Genomic DNA, 20,135 nt, shown 5'->3' with positions numbered 1-20,135 from the left:
CCCTACTCGGGTTTATTGATCTCAGTCTTTCTTCCACAAGAATGTAGGAGAGGAAACTGGTCTTGTTTTATGCTCCTTCACCTACTTATCAAGAACTGTGACAATATTTTGGGCAGGGCTTCATTCTAAAAAACCAAATGCAGTTGCGGTGCTGGTCTCCAACTCTCCTTGGTCCAGAGCCTGTGCTCCATACAATTGCATCCTCTATTAACCACCAGATTTTCTGCATGGCAGCTGGAAGTAATCATCACAATTGCAGGCTTGTGTTTAAAGGAATATCTACAGTACAAAAATATAGAAGCTTGGAAGAAAACACAACCCTGAAACAGGTCTTATGCGGAGGACAAGATACAGAATGGTCTATAACAGGTTATATAAAAGCCAGCCAATTTTTATCTGGAGCAAAGGAAGGTAGGGATACTCCTCACAGCAGAGAAACCCAGACAAGATGTGAGGGGGAATAGGTTCTCACCTAAGTGATTTTTCATGGAACCAGTGGGGGTCCTTGTCATGTCATTTCTGGCACTGGGACAAGGTTGATAAGCACTGATGGTCCCAAATGGTTCTGCAGTACTACACTGAATTTGACAGGGCTTATTAGCACTGGCTCTGGGCCCGACAGACCCAAGCTGTCTAATGCTCCATTTGGGTAATTTTGTACGATACTCTACAACTGTAGCAAAAGGAACAACAATGCAAAGAGACTTGATCTCTATGGGGAGCTTGCTAAGGTTTGGCAGGCTTTACTGGCTTAGGACTGTGCCACATGGAAGCAAATACACTTCCTTTCACACCCTCCCCTTTAATGGGCTTGGAAGACACAGTTTTGCTCCAGCTTTCTAAGCAGATACATCTGGCTGGAGGTGAACTGGCTCTTCACAGTCCAGCTCACATGTGGCTGTGCTCATGGCATCCTGATTCTCCAAAAGAGATAACTGCCCACAGTGGGAAAGACGCCAGTAGAAGGCTTCCTTCTAAGCTCTCTGTATTTTAGTTAATGAGTAAAATTAAAACTTCAATTATGATGGCTACCTAAACCCCAAATCTACTTATCTGTGGTGCCTATCTTACAGACACTATAATATATATATCTGGACACCTGTAACTGAATGATTTACTATCAAAATAACACCATATATCACCTGGTTGAGAGCCTGAACTAACTGGATAGCTTTGCCCCTGCCCCCTCTCTGAACCAGATGTACCAGACACACACACTGATTCTCACACTCTGGAGACTGCTTGTAAACTATATTGAGAGGTAAGACATGCAAAGGATGAAGACTGCCATGTCTTCAGAAAAACCCCAAACTGAAACCCCTGTAACATATGCACTTTCCTAGAATGTAGGAGACCTGGAGAAGGGTTTGCTCCTTAAACACTGTAAGCAACTGTGTGAACACTGCTTACAGGACATAACTTATGTTGTTGCTTTAGTATCTTTACTGTAAGATGATGAAGAGCTCTGTAAGCATGCACACTTAATAAAAGCAAGCCATAAGCATAACCCTCATTTCTCTCATGTGAGGAAAACTGGTGTGGATTTCAAGCTATGCCTGATGCACTAAGTCTCATGAGTAGGAAAAAGCCCCACTCCCTCCACCCTCCTGAATCAGCAACCAGAATAACATCAGAGGAGGAGGACAGACCAGCATACACTACACTCCATCACTCTTGACAATTTCTGACCCAGCACACACCCCCTGCATGCCTCTGGTTATAACCAGATCTGACTTCTATAAGCAGCCTATGGCATGCATCTGACTATCCAACAGAACAACGTTGTTCCTTCACTGAGAGCAATGACTCAAAGTGACTTTTAGCTATAGTGTCCTGGAATTTATTATAGACTCCAGTCCTGAATGAAGTTCAGTTCTTATGATACACTAGTGGAACATTAAATTATAGTAATTGTCAAAATTTCCTCAATTATTTATACTCTAGACAGCTGCTGTGGCTACACAAGAATAGCAACCAACCTAACAATGATAAATCTTTTAGATGGCTTTCTTTTTACAGTGTGTTTGCTCCATGGGTTTAAGCAAGATTGCTAGCTTCCAGTAAACAAAAAGCCAAAAGAGAGTAGCAGAATACAGTGTGGTTTCTGACTTAAGATGGCACACTTTCATTAAATCTTCAGTCTTTTGTTTAACTACACAAGTGGTTGTGCTCAAGTTGCAGTTGTGGAGGTAAGAGCAGTTGGGAACAGAGTCATGAAAATGCCAAACATTAAAATGACTTCACACACAGAACAGATATCCACATATTTCAGTGCAAACATTCACAATGCATAGGGGAGATTTTAGAATTTCTATTGTAAAAGGAGCTTTTTCTCAAGATATTGAAGTAAAGTATCATAGATTTTTAACACTCTTCTCCTACGATGCATTTTAAAAACCAGTTTCTTCTTATTTGCCTTTTTAGTAAAGTTCTGCCTGTCATTTTGACTTCAGCAATACTTGTACATATTCTTGAGGTACTATATGGTTTTAATTTTACTGCATTCATGTTTGGTTCTTCAGATTTAAATATTCTGTACAAGCAAGATTAAACCATCTTCTTTTACAAGTTAAAGCTTGTCAGTCAAAACCAAGTTGCATAAAGCATCTTGATGTCTGAAATTTGAAATTCTTTCATTTAATGCATTTTGTTCATTTATCCACCTTAAAAATAAGTATGTACTTCTGCTTTTAGCAATACTGCTGTCTATAGAGAAATAATATTTTACTTTTATATATTCCTATTTAACTATGTTATATTTCAGAAATAGAAAATACCATCGTAAGGAAAATATTGATTGTAATTACGGGATAAATGATAAGGCTTAATTAAACTACTGTGGAGTACAGCAAGGCAAGAACTGTAATATTATTACATCCCTTTCTCTCACTACAGTGAAAAACTAATTCAAAATTCTTGTTACAAGTCTCAGACATTGAAGTGAAGTCACACACTCTCACTTGATACTGAACCACATACACACAAGCAACAGGCCACTTTACTACTTACCATCTGAGACCTATTTTTTGGGCAGCCATTGATGTCTTCAATCTTTTCATTTGCTGAAAAGTAAAAAAAAAAAAGAAGAAATAAAGCAAAAAAAACTATACCAAGGATGGTTATTCCAGTTATTTCCAGAGCACTTGTTGGGTCTCTAAATAAAGGGGAGTCAGATTGTAGTGGTCCGGTCAAAGTGAATGTATGAAACGCTGAGACACATCAAAGAAAAGCAGCTGGACTCTTCTAGTGGGTCATGCCTCCAGAGACAGCTGGGGGCAGAAAACAACTGTTCAGACAACATCTTGTACAGTGACGGATAACTCCTTCAAACTACAGAAAAGATTTAAACTCTGGAACTTGAATCACTGCTGGGTGGAAAACTGAACACTATGTATGTATAGATGTTTGAATGTCAATTGATTAGCATGCAGAGTGAATATAGGTTTTAAATCCAGATGGAGCATTTATGATCAATAACTCCAATCATACTTCTATTTTTACTGTTTTTTTAAAAGCATGACTCCTGGGACTGCTTTTCAAGCTTCTTGTCCATGGCTTACATACACCTCTACTTGCATAAAAAGATCTATAAAGTCCTAAGTGAAATAATTCAGTTGCTGAGGTGGTTAAATGTTTGCCTAAAAGTCTTCATTTGCTCAGTTTCACTTTTCAGTCTTAGACCCTGAAATGACTTGTGCACTAAGCTGAAGAACTATTTATAATCAGAGGTCAGTTTCCCAAAGTCAGCATAATAAAGGCAGGCATTCCCATTTGATGAATTGGATTTGCCTCCCATCGATTCTTATATTAAAAGCTGCGTTTTCTACCAGTCTGATAGCCTCAGCACATCGGTCAGAACTCCATCTCATTTCATACCTCTCTTCAGTTAGGAGTATCAAATTTGGCACAATATTCCAATGACAATCATAACTATGACAAAGAAGTAACTTAACTTCGGTCTTGCCTGGTATTCCCCTTTTTACACATCACAGTGTCTCAGTACACCCTTATGCCACAGTAATGCATTTAAGAATTGATGCTAACCTGAAAGAGATTGTTGCTAAATCCACTGTGCTGTTCCCCAAAGTGGTCTATCAGCCTCTACACACAGAAAGCACACATTTCTTTTCAGAAATGTGATTTCAGATTTGGTCATATAGCAACAAAATATTTCTTTAACCTGATGTACAAATGCTGTGCATCTATCTTTTAATATGTACTGTCTCTCAGTTTAGCATCATGCAGTATATCAATTACATTTACAGTGCTTTAAAAGGCTGATAACTATATTCCTATACATTTGTACCATTCATAATTATGACTTGAAAGGAGACTCATGACCTTATGAATGAATTTTCTCTTGTTTGGGACATGTGTACAGAGATATCTCTAATAATTTAGGTCATCTCATTAATTTCCTTAAAAATTAGTAGCTTTTTCTCTAGTCCTCCAGAACTTCCAAAATGTTACACAACATATTTATAACCAGTGTAAACACACCATAAAGGTTATCACCTGGCTCTTTTTAAGCTCTTCTTCACACACCAACTAGACTCATCTGCTTGAAAGTGTGTAAGCTGTAACTTGTTTCCAAGATTCTGATACAACACAGCATTTGACTTTTTCCTGAGGTTTGGTGGTTTTTTCAGTATGCAAATGTAGAACCAAAATATTTACTCAGCACTTCTACACTTTGTGGGTGTTGCTATAGGCTGGGAGTACAAGCTTGGTTCTAGAGCTGTTTGGATGCTAAGGTAAAAGAACTATGTAAGCAGAAAGGACTGCAATCAATGTCTCTGTATAACCATTAACTCTTATGGAGACTTCATTAAAATATAAGAATTAAAATAACATTTAGTCTGTTTTTCCAGTTTTGAAGTTATTTCAAGATTCAACATTTGTGATGTAAATCTCAGATGGTAAACACATGAAAAATTGTATCACTAATACACCCAAATCACTTCCAACGATTTTGGGTCATCTCCTGATACTCCAAGTGCATGATAAAAGGAGGAAGGAACCTCATGGCTGCTTTTTACACATAGCATACCATAACATAGAAGAACATCTCCTACACTACACAGATGCTTTTCTTGTATGTGGTTGGGGAAAAAAAAACTTGTGTTTTAGAGGCTACAGCTAAAGCTGCCTCTAGGTGTGAAAGTTATCACCATCTTTGTGTCAATGAGATGCAGCGTGCCTAAGGCCCTACACAGCACTTACAAGTGACTTCTTCTTCACTTTGAATTTGGAGAATTAAACTGACAATGTTCAAATATGAACTTCCTTCACATGGAAAACATTTCTTTGAAATTTAAATCCTTCACCTTGTACTTATACTTTTGAAAGCTTGCAGACCTCACCCTAAATATTAGCCAAAAAGCTCTAAGAAAGGCTAAAAAAAAACCCCAAAGGTGAATCAAAGCAAAATATAGTAAGCAGTACCATTTCTTAGTACTTCACAGAAAGTAATTAAATGTCATAAGAATTTTCAGAAGTCAATACTCAAGCAACTACATTCAAACATTTGGTACACCCAGAGTCATCTTCTGATGGTGACATTTTTACATGTGTGTTCTCACACATAAGTTTTGTACAAAAGCATTAACTCAGGGTACCTAAATAGCAAGGGCTAACTGTTCCTGGCTTTCCAAATGTTTTTCACTGTTAAACACATGTAAGGAAATAGACATAGGATGAAGTGCTGTTCATATTGAGTACCTGTCATCAATACACAATCAATTCAAGGAAATAGATATAAGATGAAGTGTTGTTCATATTGAACACCTGTCACCCATGCATAGCTTGGTCTTATACATTCGTAGCTGCATGGCAGGTCTATAGAATGCTACTGAAATATCATGTTGCTCTAGAATATGGAGACAAAATCTTTCTTTTAATGTATTTCAGTCTGGTCTTTGGAACAACACCTCACAATTTCATCTGAGAAAATGGCTTGCAGATTTGTACCTTAAATCACGGAACTAGCTCATTTACAGCATCTAAACACACATAAATATGCATGTACTGATGTCTTGTTACTTCACTGTGGTCTTCTTAATTTGCATCTCAAATCTGTCAGTTTGCTTCTAACAATAGTTGTCCTAATTCCCATTAGCAGGCTTTCCGGTTCCATCAATCTCCATTGGCCCATGCATGTGTTTTGTGGCATCCCAAGTACCAGATGGATGAGCCTCTGAAGAAACTAATGAACGATTCAAGCCCAAGGGAGAATATGTAGTTTCACATGGGGCCAATGGAGAATATTGTTTAGAACCATCATTATCTATGAGTATTAGTGCAAACTGAGGGAACTGAAGGCTCTGTAGAACATTGAACTCTACAAATGTAGAGCCTACATTTGAGATTGGTCCTCATAGGTCATTGCCCTTATCTGAAAACTCATTATGAAATATTTCCTTTTTTTGCCATACAAAAATTATATCCCTTCTCTTTTCCTAGCTGCATACACTGATTTTCCAAATCTCTTTGAGAGCAGGCAGTTCAACACTGTACACTGTGAATTATATTCAGTCCCTGAAAGGTGTCAGAACTGAAGACAGTGAAGGCTAACAGCAACCTACCAGAAAAAAGGATACCTTCCAATATTTGGTATTTGAACATTCAGCTGTGTAGAGTGATATTGCTGTGTCAGGAGATCTTACCAACAACATTAAATATTTTTCCACTATGCTTTAAGACAAGGCTTTATAAAAGTAATTAGTGAAGGCTCTGAAGGAAAACTATTCACATAATTCCAAGCACTTTGATGGATTTTCCCTCCCTGTGTTTAGGTAGAAGACAATGACAGAGAATTTCTGAGCAAGTTGGTGGATATCTTGTATAATAGAGACAGTCACTCACCTACAACCTGGATTATTTCAGCTAGTAAGACCCCATCAGTCACATCTTGCTGTAGATCCTTTATCAATCTCTTGTGACCAGATTTTGCTAGATAGTGATTAGCCCAATCCGTGTAAATCTGTCAGGAGAAAGATAAAAAACACATTTCTAGTTATAATAACAACTTTAAAAAAGTTCCTTGTTTCTCTCAGTATTCGAGAGGCTGTTTTAAGATTACTGGCTTTTTTTTTGCTCTTTGACATAAGTCAACAACATTAAAATTCAAGGCATTGTGCAGATCAGTTATTCAGTTTACTGTAGCATGGCTTTTCCTGTTCAGAAATATGACATCAAAACTCACAGAAGACAACAGTAAACTCCTGAACACGCTGCAGCTTGAATGGACAAGTGGTCAACTAAATGTTTTATGGCAGTTACAAGTGTGTAGAAGATGTTTCCATTTCCACTCAGCCATTTTTTTGCATTTTCCCTTGAACATTCCTTCTCTCTATTTGTTAGTGAGCAATGTGAAAGATTTTTTCCCCCTCAAGAATCACTTCTGATAAGACATCAGCTCTCCAGCAATTTCATTTTGAGGAAACTCCTTATTACCCAATAAGCCTTTAGATGTCTAAAAAAATTACCAAGTCTAATAAATTCCATCTCACAGGTTAAATAAATAAGCCTATTAAATTGATTTTAATCTTGCATGCAAGCTTCTAACTTGGGATTTACTTTAAAATATGTTACCTGCAAACTAAGCAAACAAAGCAGTCAAAATATCTCTTTAATTTGCACCAAGTACTGCTCACCACAGGTTAGCACAAGTTATCCAAGATCCTCAGAAAACTCACAAGATCTTCCCATACTACATTATGAAAGAGAAGGAAACCCACTTGAATAGAGTTTTCTGCTTATGAATTAAATAATCTTTCCTGTTCTTTGTATGGCACAACTTAAGGGAAGACTTTTTTAACGTCATCTGTGTATATTTTAAAAAAATCAAGTTAAAACAACTAAATACCACGATTTTAGCCTTTAACTACTCAGACAGTAATTAAGGTTCACTCCTGCTCTCAAGAGTGTCCAGCATATGAAAAATACATTCATCCCAATTCAGTCTGCCTATAAGTAGTAGATTCAACGTGCTTTCTAGAGCATGATCCATGCCAATTCTCCACAACCTCTATAAACCACCATCTATTGGGGTTTTGGAGTTTTTTTTGTTCTTAAATTAAAATACTATGCTGATGACAAATGCCTCACACAAGTGGGTGAATTACTGACCTGGAGGGAAGTGTCTGCCCAACAGTATTCAGTGCCCAGACACCCAGCAAAAACTCCCTGAGCACTGCCCAGGCTGCATTGTCCAGGAACTTCTATGTTCCTTCACATCTACTCAAGAGTTAGCAAGAAATAGGAGGAGAGGGACTCAAGCCCTCAAGGCTGAGATCACTGGGCTGTGAAGCTCCCTATCCTCAGCCTTAAGGATGCAGATGCAAATAAAGGCCATTAAAGTTTTGTCTGCTGGCAAAACTTGTCTGAAACAAAACATGGGTATCAAGCCATTCCCCTACCACCACCCCATGCCTCAGCTATGCAACTTCCCCATGTCACTGTATATCAATGCAGGTTCTTTAAATTACTGACTAATTTCACCAAGCATAGCCAAGGCTACCACCTTCAGAAGCATCTTCAGCTTGGCATTGAAAATGCAAGGCTTATGACCTTCTCCCTTCAAGGGAGTCAAAAAACAACTGCTAAGATAGACTCAAGTACTTGCCACACAGGATGGAGGAATCTGGAAATAATACAAGAACTCTAATTTCATGCTCCTCTTGTACTTGCTGATTCAGTGTTAATATGATACAATGAAGACCAGATATTTTGACTAGAGTTATTTTTGTTATTAAGTCTTCATTTTTCATTTTTGTTTTTAAACCTGTAAAACACTACTGGTAGCAGCAATGAACAAATCACTCAAAATCTGAAACATATGCCCCTATTTCCCATCATTTATCCTCCACTTTGATCTTTAGAGCAGCAGGATGTGCATTTCCTACGCCAACAGCATCATGAACCTGAACAGAAAAACATGCTGGGACAGCTCTGTGAAAAAAAACACAGAGCTGCATAACATCTTAATGAAAACCATCTCAATGACATGAACACTGAGTACATGAGTGATTTCCCTAGCTGACCAGAAAAAAAGGAAAAGGAGGAGAAAAGCCTCACAGTTTGCACAAACCAGACATTGTGTTCTTTAATGCCTTTGACAAGAAAACAGTTTCCATAACAGGAAGATATTTTTAAAGATCCAGCAGCTTCAAGGAACTAGGATTGACTTCACCTGTTTTTCTGCCACAGGGTTCTAGCTTGCTTATCTACAAGTAAAGACAGATCAGGAAACGAGTTGAAAACCTACACCGTTACTGCAATTCACTTGACAAGCAACTTATCAGACATCATAACTAAGGTTCTTTTAGTGGGAGGGCTGTGATGAATATCCTAATTTATCACTCATGGAATTTCATCAAATATAAGACTATATTCTGATGCATCAGTTACAGCCTGGATCATTTCCATGATGCAGATCATCGTGCAATGAAAGAAACGCTTGGATCAGCCCTAGAGTTGTGATAGCATAGGACGAGAGAAGAGGCAGAGCAGACCCCTCCTGGCAGCGCTTGAAATTACAGCATCAGCAAGACTACAGAGGATTGATTTTTAAGTCATAGCATGGGAATGCACGGCTGGCATTGATCAAAACTGCTCTTTTGTAGTTATTTCCTACTGCACTAATTCCTGCTGCCTCCAGGAACACTAGATCTAGATATATATAACACTAGACTGATATATAAACCCGTGTTTCTCTTAAAAACTTTATTATACTCCATTATTTTGCAATATACATCCTTTTAGAGCTGACTGGGTTACATATTTCCAAACTCTGAAGCCATTTCACAGATGCTGTATTATCCAGGCTTATTGTAGCAGCTTTGCATGGTCACTGCTCATTTTTGTGGCATATATTAAACTAATTATGGAAACTTTCCAGGATGTTTTCAAAACCTGTTTGTTGTAAGTCTTTGTACTGTTCTCCACAAATACGAACTCCCAATGTTTCTTTTCCTTTTCCATACAAACAAGTGAAAAAAAACACGCGTACAATGGTTGCTATTTCTAGAGGTGAAAAACGTTTCAAAGCACACAGTGTTTCAAAATCAGGCAAATAATCAGGAAAACAATAACAAAGGTAAAAGGAAAACATTGCCCAGAAACTCTGCATTCACATATGTCCATCTCTGCACATGGATTTTGAGTGTTCCTCAGGTATTCTCAGTAAATGGGATGCAAAGCGACATGATTGAATAGTCACATGAAAACTACCTGAACAGATAAAACACAACATCTTGCTGTATGAAGTACTTGTCCCTTTACAACCAAACAGCTATTGTCTTATTATATATCCCAGGATGAGCTTTTAAATCTTTTCAGTTTTCACACAGTAGGAAAATCACTGGAGGCAGTGTCAGTATTTTAGTGAACAAAATCAAGCGAACATCATGAATTGGGCATTATCACCACAAGCAGGTCTTTGTGCCTCAGACCAGTCAGTTTAATGTTTAACTCGGGTCTAAGTTCTGGCTTTTGTTAAAGGTGGACTCAGCTGTTCAGTAGGGGTATTTTTTCTGTAGTCTATGATCTTAGGAATCCAATTATTTGGGAACAAATCAAAAACAAATGTGGAAGATTTTTTTTTCTCATTTCTCTCCTCCACCCCCAATCCATCATGTCTGAATTAAGAGTGTTACAGGTAAATACTGATTTTGGAAATATTCAGTACAAGTCACAGCTAAAACACTATTGTGACAAGTAGCAAAGTTTTGAGCAAAAAAATCCCAAACTCTAAAGCTTTTGAAAGTTCTCTGTAGAGCAAAATGCCTGAACATCAGTCTCTAATTAGCAGGGATACTGCATTTCGAAATACAGTGGGGTTTCTTCCCCCTCTCCTTTCCTTACCCTTATATCTGCTTGTTTCAGGTGAGAGAGAAGTCTGAAGTAACATTTCTGACTATACTGAGAGACCACATGTATCACACTCAGAACACACCCCAGACCATCTGCACCATAGCTCAATCCTGAATCAGCAGAAAAGGCACCTTTGGCAGAACAGGTTGCTTCTTTGGGACCACAACACAGTTATCACTGTAACTGCTGGAGGAGGGCTGGGGAACATAGTACCTAGTAAAATGTAAACCCCTGAAGCTTCTGTCCACTTAAAAAGTAATTCATACAGTCTTTCTAACCTTGCAAAAAAAACAACCAAAAAATTAATCAACTAGAGCTTGCCTAGGTAACCATAAGGGTCTGAAGTTGGCATCTCAAACCACAGGATTTCTTTCTCCAGATACCATTTTGGAGGCAATAGGCTGATAACTGGATGCTCAGGTGTGGTTAGTGGTTGGACTCGATCTTAGAGGTCTTTTCCAACTGTAATGATTCTGTGGCTCTATGACAGAGGCAGGTTTTTCTTGCTCCTAGCAGATAAAGCCAAACACAGCATCTGTAGGACCGTATTCTTATCCCCATAGACTGTCAAATCCAGGAGACAAAGGGTGAATAAAATCATGAGAGCAATGATACACAAAGAGCCTTTAGAGATCATAAAGGAGACCTAGTCAATCCATGGAGCTGCAATTAGATTAAGGTGCAAAGTATTATCATGTACTCCAGGGTCTCCTTTAAACAAAGTTCAGTTCCAAATGGGAAGACAAGAACTATACAATGTTTTCTGGTATTCTGAAATATATTCATTATGAAAGAGTTCACATAAAACTACTTGAAAAGAATTCCCCTCTTCTATGCAAGTAGAAAATAGACCCAAATCTCTTCCTCATTATTCATTTCCACAAAAAAGAACACCATATCTTGTTACAATAAATGCCCAAGTACGTTTTCAAACCTTTCTTCCTCTCCCTCACCATGTCAGTTCCTAACTAATCAGACTCTGATTGTTTCCTTCCAATAATTATTGTGAATCAGGCTCTCGTGAATTTAGTAACAGCTGAAGAGTATCTTTTTGACATCGTGTAGCATAATTAGAGCAGAGCAAGGCTTTTTTCATGATTGAATAGCAGAGTTAGTCACATCAATGAACTCCATCAGAACACCCACTACAATGCAATGTCTGTGCTGCTGCTAAACCACCCTGCCTGCTGAAGTTCACAGGGGAAAAAAAATACCCAAATCCCAAACCTAAAAATAGACTTAACACTGAGATGATCCCAATGGGAATGCCTGCACTTGTTACAATGCTATGAGGAGAGGAAAGGCCATCAGATACTCCTTGCTGCCTTAGGAGGTTTACACATGCAGAGTCATGAAATCACAATTTTTTACTAGTAACGTTAATTGCAGTCTCATGCTGATCCATACTACAGTCCAACAAAACCATCTTATTAATATGTATCACATTGCAAAGCCCAGAGGGAAACAGCAAAAGTTGAAGGCTTAGCTGAAAAACTCATCCCTTGGAAGGATCTCTGGCTCCAAGGGAGCATCCTGAGGACAACAGCTGCTTTGAAGGTGCATGGAGATCGTGGCACTGGCAATAACATGGCTGATATTTTTCTGAGTTACTGGCAAAAAGATAACTAAGAAGCACATGGTTAAAAAAACACAACAGTTTAATGACATCTGTCACTGCTGTTTTATCAGAACTGTGTTAAAATTTGTGGCCTTACTTGCCCTGTTGCACTTCCTAAATCCTGTAGGAAATCTGCACCGTGGCACAAATCCAGCTGAAAGGATAGCACTGGCTCTTGCTACAAGTAAAACTTGACATTGCTATCAAAAGACTAGTGTGGGGGGCTTTTTTCCCCCCTGTAAGCTCCTGAAAGAGAAAAAGCTGAAAAAGCAGGGCAGAGGATACTGTACAATGTGTGCCCACATTTCTCCATAGTAAATAAAAAGTATTAGAGCTTTCTCTGCTACTTTTTTTGTTAAGAATTTTGCTAAAGTTATGTAAAGAGTAGAATATGAAGTAAATTCAAAAATATGCTGCCCACGAGTCCCCAGTGATCCCCAGCTCAGAGGCAGAGGTGGAAATATGGGGTATATGTCAGCAGTTGATGGTCAAGGCTCTCTTCTCTGCTCAGACACTGGAGGGCCCATGAAAGTCAGGATGGGAGCCAAAGAATTGTTTACTCCATCCCATCATCACCTTGACATCAATACTAGCAAAAAGAGAGGAAACCACCATAAAGTTCAAGTCTGAGGTGATGATGGTCCAGACAGCAGGTAAACTCTAACAGGCAGGTGAAACAGTAAAATAAGCATCCTGAAAGGAATCTATATATATTTGCAATCCCTTCAAAATAGTTGTCACAATAATTAACTACTAATTAGTATCTAATAAAATACTATTATCTAAAGTGGGAATGCAGCTGTAACTAACGGAGGTCTTGGTTCCCACTGGGGAAACAGAGGTAACTCTGATTCTTTTTTTCATTTATTAAGTGGTACTCAACTAAATGATTTATTCTACTCACATGGGCAAGTGTTTGTTGGAACAGCTTTAAATTATTAAGTCAGTTGGTGGGAGGTATTCCGCTGAATATTACATTTTACTGGACACTTATGTACATTAACTACCCTTTGGAAGTTAAATAGAGAGATGGGTAATTTAAACAACCACCGCTGGGACTATTTATTTCTCTCACTTTAAAGCCTTATTCCCGGCTGGGGAGAGCTATTCTCATGCATATGACTGCTATTCAAAAGCAATGGGCTGACTCACAGCACACACAGCCAAGCATGTGTGTAAATTTTAGCATGTTTGCAAGCCTTTCCAGTAATAGAGCCAGGGACTGTCCACACTTCAGGGCATGCACTGCTGCCCCTGAGTTTGTATAAAGCAAATCTTTGGTGGATGCTAAACAAGTAATATGCTTAAAATTGCCTAGCTGGCACTATTCTTACTCTTAGCCTAATGAATATTTTACTACTTTTAATATAAAAGAGGAGAAAGGAGATATTTTCTTTCTTTCCCCACAACTGTAGAGTCTCTGAACCCCATACAGGGGTAAATATTTCATACCAAGGCCACATTTTCCTACACACCAGCCAGAAGGTGAAGCAAGGTCAGTGACTGTGCCATATCCAGCAAACTCTGCTCTCAATGCGCCCATTATACACGTTTGCCATAGACAAACCCCCTTCAAGCTGCAACCACACACTAAGCCAAGCAGGTGGCCACTTTCTTATTTCCCCTTGCAAAACATTTAAAGTCCTAAAACAGAAATGAGATTACATTCACATCTGCATCAAGTCCTTTGCATATCCAAGAGTGAAACAGAGTTTTAGTTTGCTGAGCTGATCAGCAAAACCCATTCCAACTCCTATTTGGCCACGGTGAATCAACCACGTTGATCTCAAGCCAACAAAATACAATTGACCTCAGAGAATAAAAAAAGCAAATGTACTTTTTTTTTTTCAGCATTTTCTAAAAAGTCACCTAAAGCACACACCAAATCATTTTCAAATATCACAGTTCTCACATATGAAAGAAACCCATTTACATCTACTACCACACACAAATAGCAACAGAAAAGGGCTTATCTGAAAAGGTGAGACATTTCTACTCCGAAGAGAAACGACAAATAATCTTAAGAAGCTGCAGAAGAAAGGGGAAGGAAAAAACCTGCACGAAAATCCCCACTTCTGAGGTTGAAGTTAGTTACTGTTCAACAGCACTGCTGCCACTATCAAGGAGCCAAGAGCTGCTTACTGTTTTATAATGGTCACAGGAAAATTTACTTCTCCCACGAGCAGGGACCTGAAAGGTCCTGCTACTTATTGGCATATTTAACATGAATGTATACTGCTCAAGTCCAGCTTGCTCTTCCTTCTCAAGGGGACTACAGTTAAATGATGACATCTATGCTGGCATGTGAAGCTTAGCTGGTTAATTTTAGCTGAAGTCACACATGCATGGTGCTCAGATTTCTTATGCTGTCACATTTTACAACTCCCACCCCTCCTGCAGCTCTTCTCTTACAGTAACTCCCAATGCTCCCTTCTCTTACTGTCTCTAACACAGAGTTTCAAGGTCTGACGTCAATTTCAAACAGCATCAATATATTTTATATACAGATTCTTGAATAATGAAGCTATTTGCAGCAAGCATGAAGTTTGGCAGATCTTTTGTGGAAGACGCAGTAGGCATTAGAATACAATTGGGGTTCTGTTGTTTTGGGGGTTTTTTTTACACAATCAGAAGACTTCCTACTCAACTCTACAGACAACCTCCTTCATCTAAATTTTGCATGCCACAAAACCAGATACATTTTTTGGTTTGTTTGTTTTAATTTGGAGTGTCCCCAATGTCAGTCAAACGTTTCAAGGTTGTGCCTATGACAAATGCAAGCTAAAAAGCATAAGGCTGAACTAGGCCTCAAGTCAACATCTGTAACTTCTGCCTTTTTTCCTGAGCAAGGCCAAGTACAGACAGCAAGGGCTGCCTGTCCTCTGGCAGGACCCTACCACATGCAAGTCACCCCAAACACCATGGTGTTCCTTAAAACCACAGAAAATTGGCCCTTGTAAGCAGCTTTGTTTTTTTACATTAAATAAATAGCGTTGCCAATGCTGACAAGTGAGAAGCAATGACTGCCTCACCTCCCCTCTTGCCAAGTTGAAGGACAGATGTCTGACATGTTAGTTGATTATTTTTCAAAAGGTACACTTCTGCCACAGTAAGATCTATACAGGTCTTCTAAGTGTTCCATGAAAAGTAAATAATTTGCCGGCACACTGTCTCCACATCAGCTCTCCCCTCCGGCCAGCTGAGGTGTGTGTTTGTTTTGGGGAGGTGGGAGATGAACATGGCTTTGATGAGGTTTGAAGGGAACACAAGGCTTTGATGAGGTTTAAAGGGAACACAGTGTACTGTGACAGCTCACATGACTGGAACGTGGTCATGGATGGCTATGTGCTCTTTATGAAAGACAGGCCAACAAGGTGAGGTGGTGGAGTTGCTCTTTATGTGAGAGAGCAACTGGAATGTACTGAATTCTGTCCAGGTGAGGATGAAGGGCAAGTTGAGAGTTTGTGGGTTAGAATTAAGGGGCAGGTTAGCATGTGTGACATTGTTATGGGTGTTTATTATAGGCCACTTGAAAAACTGTTCAGGTGAAGGAGCACTGGAAGGGGCTGCCCAGATGGGTTGTGGAGTCTCCTTCTCTGGAGACATTCAAAACCCACATGGACCAGTTCCTGTGTGACCTACTCTAGGTGGTCCTGCTCTGGCAGGGGGTTTGGACTAGATGATCTTTCAAGGTCCCTTCCAACCCTTAAGATTCGTGATTCTGTGACTATCCAAGACATTAAGTAGTTGCTTTACCTATACAGATCCAAGTGCTGCACCTCTGATACACCCAGGAACAATCAGCTGTGCTACCAGCAACAACTCTGCTACTGCAAAGACAGGCACCAGACTGAGTGCAAGAAGCAGGGAGGTTTGCACGTGTGCCCCCAAAATCCCTGACCACCAAAGAAGGGAGAGAGATCTAACTACAGGTCACTACAGTCTTAACTACAACTTTCTGCTATAAACATCCAATACTATAGTCTACATGGTCTGTTCCCAAGACACTGTAATTTTGGCGCTCTTGGCCTGTGACAGCAAACAAGTTTAAACTTTTCTATTGCAGACTCATTTTCTCCATTTGGAAAAGGTGTAACTGACTGCTCCAAACAGCTGCTATGATTTCATTGGTATTTTTCACCTAGAAACATGAATATGTCTGGCTTCAGTGTTCATCTCTTCTGGGCAGAGAGCCATGGCCACACACGGGGTCAAAGCAGACAAACTGTCACTGTCCTATTGGATTGAGAAAAATCAGTAGGGAAAAGACTCCAAGAGATAATAACTATCTGAAGAGGGCTGGAAATGAAACCTGATTTGCCATGCAGCATCTTAAACACAAACTCATTCCTCTATTCCATTTTCTCTTAATTGCTTAGAGGATTAATTCACCAAAACAACATTCACAGTTGTAAAAGCAATTCTAAATGAAAATAAAGTTGGTCTCAAAGGCACACAACTGTAACATTTCAACCTCTAGTCATGTGTGAAGAGGAAAGTTATCTGATTCAAACAGTGAAGCCAGAGACATTGCAAAGGCTTTTCTAATTTTTAGTAAAAGCAATTTGCTGTGCAATTAGGAAATTACAGAAATTGGCCTTTGCTTTATCCAAGAGATCAAATCTTACCTTTCTTTTAGCCAAGGACAAGACAGCATTCCCTTTTGGGTCTGCTTAGTGCTAATCTGAAAAAACTGAGTTATCAAAACATGGGGCTGGGAAGGTTCAGACCGTACCAACACTCAAAGTCATCAGCAAGCTATCCTCTGCTCCCATGAACAGGATGTCTAACACCACTCAAAATACAACAGATCATCTGCACTGACTCTCTCATTCTAGAAAATGTACTTTAGCTCAGTGTCCAAGATTTTTCACAGGAAGCAATGCTTTTGAAGCAGCCAAAAGCTAGCAAGAGGTAGTGCTTTCTAACATGTAGAAGGACATAAACCGAGATGTAACTAAGACATGGATGAAAAAAATCAGTGCCATTGAGTTATGCCAACAACCTATTCATTGCTATATCTGCCAAGTAAGATGAATGCAAAACCTGGAAATGGAAGGAACAAAAGGAGGAGGAAACAAGACCCAAAATTCCAGGAAGCACTTGACCACACACTTGCTTCAAGCAGGTACTTAAGTCTCACTTAGCACACGTTTACCTCGTCTGAGCAGGGAAGTTGTACTGAAGTTGGTCATTAAAAATTACACATTAGTTTTATTATTTTTAAAGATATTGATGGTAAGAATGAGAAAGGGTCAATTATGTTTCTAGGAAGTTTTCATACCTTCTACCCATCCTTCTGTTTCTAATGCTCTTCTAATGGTTCTCCTGCTCTTGGGCACTGTCAGAAGTGAGACAGTTGGCTACAAAAATCTTAGGTGTGACCTACTTTTGCAAGACCTATTTTTATTTTAAGCTGCATTTTTAAGATAGTGCAAAATACTTTGTGACAGCTGAGCATTAATTTGTGTGGCAAAGACTGGATCCCAAAGACACAGAAAAAGACTAAGAATCTCAGAAGGATTCAGCATCCCAAGTAGACCCAGACTACCACAAGAGCTCAACTTCCATGTGGCCATCAAATTAAACCACTAAATTTTCAGGAAACTTCAGATTCTTCTAAAAAAACTTGAACAAGTGCTAGTTTTCCAGCATTTTAAAAATCTGATCCTCATTTTTCATCAGGGAAGAAGGAATATATACATATATATTGGCATCAATACACCGATGAGCAGGACACAGCTCACACTGGGCCAGCTCACACTGTCTGGCCCTCACTGTTTCGCTAAGGAGATCTTGAGATGAAATTCTTGCATTCAAAAATAGTAACAAAGGTTAGTTTATTGACAGGTGGCAGCATTTCTGGTTTTGTTATGTCATTTACTGTATTGCTACACATCTTATAAATCAGACAAAAGGCTTTCTGCATACCCAGGGATCCCCGGGTGGTCTTGATAAATGGCTCCTGCTAAGCAGTTACCAAATTATACAAGTTGGGGGTTTTTTCCCCCCCAAACAAAACAAAAAAAAAAATAAAGTGCTGAATTAATTTCCACAAACATAACAGACCTAATCTAATCATCCTGCAATTGGCCATCTGTTTCACAGATACCAATCTAACCCAATCTTCTCCTGCCTGAGAACTTTCTAAATTAGATTCCCTATGCTGACCCTGCTTTTAGCTTAGTTCCTCCTGTTTCCATTTAAAGGGTTTGAAGTGCTTTCTACATAACAATCTATATGCCAATTATATAGTTAGAAAACAACTGGTAAGGGTTAAAGCTGCTCGTTTGGCACCAGCTCAACTGTGCTGAGAAGGGCAGCGCCCCCATCTATGATGCACTAAGGGAATATAGGAAAAAGAAGTACTAAAGTGCAGGGATAATAATGGAAACTCCTTAGTTCCCCTCTCTCCACTACAGTCTGTGTCACAGAGACCTTTTCAGTCAAATGTATTATGAAAAATTCAAGAAATACCTTTGTAATGAGAAACTGCTGCCCTCTCTAAATAATTAAGAGTTTATGGCTATATAAAAGATGAGTATTTTTATCCCTAAAGGCCATTTACAGACACATTAGCCAAGACCCTAGCTACCAATTCACAAAGAATGATCCTCTGCATGACATAAGGGGAAAATTCCGCTTCTTCGTTCCCTGCTGACCTTATGCATTATTGGGGAAGGATGGAGGAGGAGGGCTTACTTCCATCAAAGCCAGCCAGCCTGGGCACTGCTGGAGGCAGGATGCTCGACTCATAGACTCAGTAGACCATCGGCCTGATGTGTGATGGCAAATCCTATGCTCCTAATTAGAGTGGTTCACTGAAGTGACACCAGCCTATGCTCTCATTGATCTGGCTATTAAAATCAACGCTGTAGGGTTTGACTACAATTTGTGACACTGAACCTCTAACATAGCCTTGTGCAAAAGGGAAAGAAAACCCTGCACAGTAACATTTACAGCAGGCTACTGATTAATAATTTAAAACGTTATTTTTATGGCTGATCAAGAAATGAAAGTAAAGGCACAATTCCCATAAGCACAGGAGGTTCAGGCATCTCTGGAGAGCTCCTGTGCATAGTTGGCAGCCACTGAAAGGCCTTCTACACCTTCCTGAAAAACATCATTCAAGCAAAGGACATAATTTTTGCACTGCTCCTGAAGCTTTATTCAGAAATATATATAGAACAGTCCTGTAACCATACTGTCATGAGGCATATCAACTGTAGATTTAGCCTGTTTTCACCACAAAGTGTTTTAACATAAAGATATTTAATGGAATTACTAAGTCTTGAACAGTATGACCTACCAGGCTGAACTATTATTTCAGTTCCTCTGTTGATACATACCTCTTAAAAATGTATGTGGTAGAAATCTTTCTATGATTATTTATACTCTTTTTTTAACAATTATATGACAGCAAGAAGCTTGATCAAAAGACCTGCAAGCTCTGGAAAATTCAAGAAGGACAAGGCAGTGACAGCAGACTATCCTCATAGGGGCCTCCATCACTCAAATTCCTATGTAATTTATGCACACCTACATAATCCCTTTCCTGTTTTGAGATCCTGCATTTAGTTTCCCACCTTAAGTCCTCCTTCTGCCTGAATGCTCAGCTATCAGGTTTAATTAGAAGAAAAAA

At 39.1% G+C, this 20,135-nt stretch overlaps 1 protein-coding gene across 2 annotated transcripts in view; it reads right to left on the bottom strand.

Annotated features, from left to right (window-relative positions):
- The window catches only part of NAV2 (neuron navigator 2), a 384,880-nt gene that overhangs the window by 148,023 nt on the left and 216,722 nt on the right, over positions 1–20,135 (bottom strand). For both annotated transcript variants that reach the window (XM_061999098.1, XM_061999097.1), the window contains exons 2-3: positions 6,865–6,982; positions 3,010–3,062 (exon numbers count right to left, since the gene is read on the bottom strand). In XM_061999098.1, coding sequence (XP_061855082.1) covers positions 3,010–3,062; positions 6,865–6,982 — 171 coding nt within the window. The remainder of the gene's footprint in view (positions 1–3,009; positions 3,063–6,864; positions 6,983–20,135) is intronic.

The sequence above is a fragment of the Colius striatus genome, chromosome 7, assembly GCF_028858725.1.
Source record: "Colius striatus isolate bColStr4 chromosome 7, bColStr4.1.hap1, whole genome shotgun sequence".
Lineage (NCBI taxonomy): Eukaryota > Metazoa > Chordata > Aves > Coliiformes > Coliidae > Colius > Colius striatus.
The sequence above is the reverse complement of the archived record's forward strand: the minus strand, read 5'-3'. Positions and strand labels throughout refer to the sequence as shown.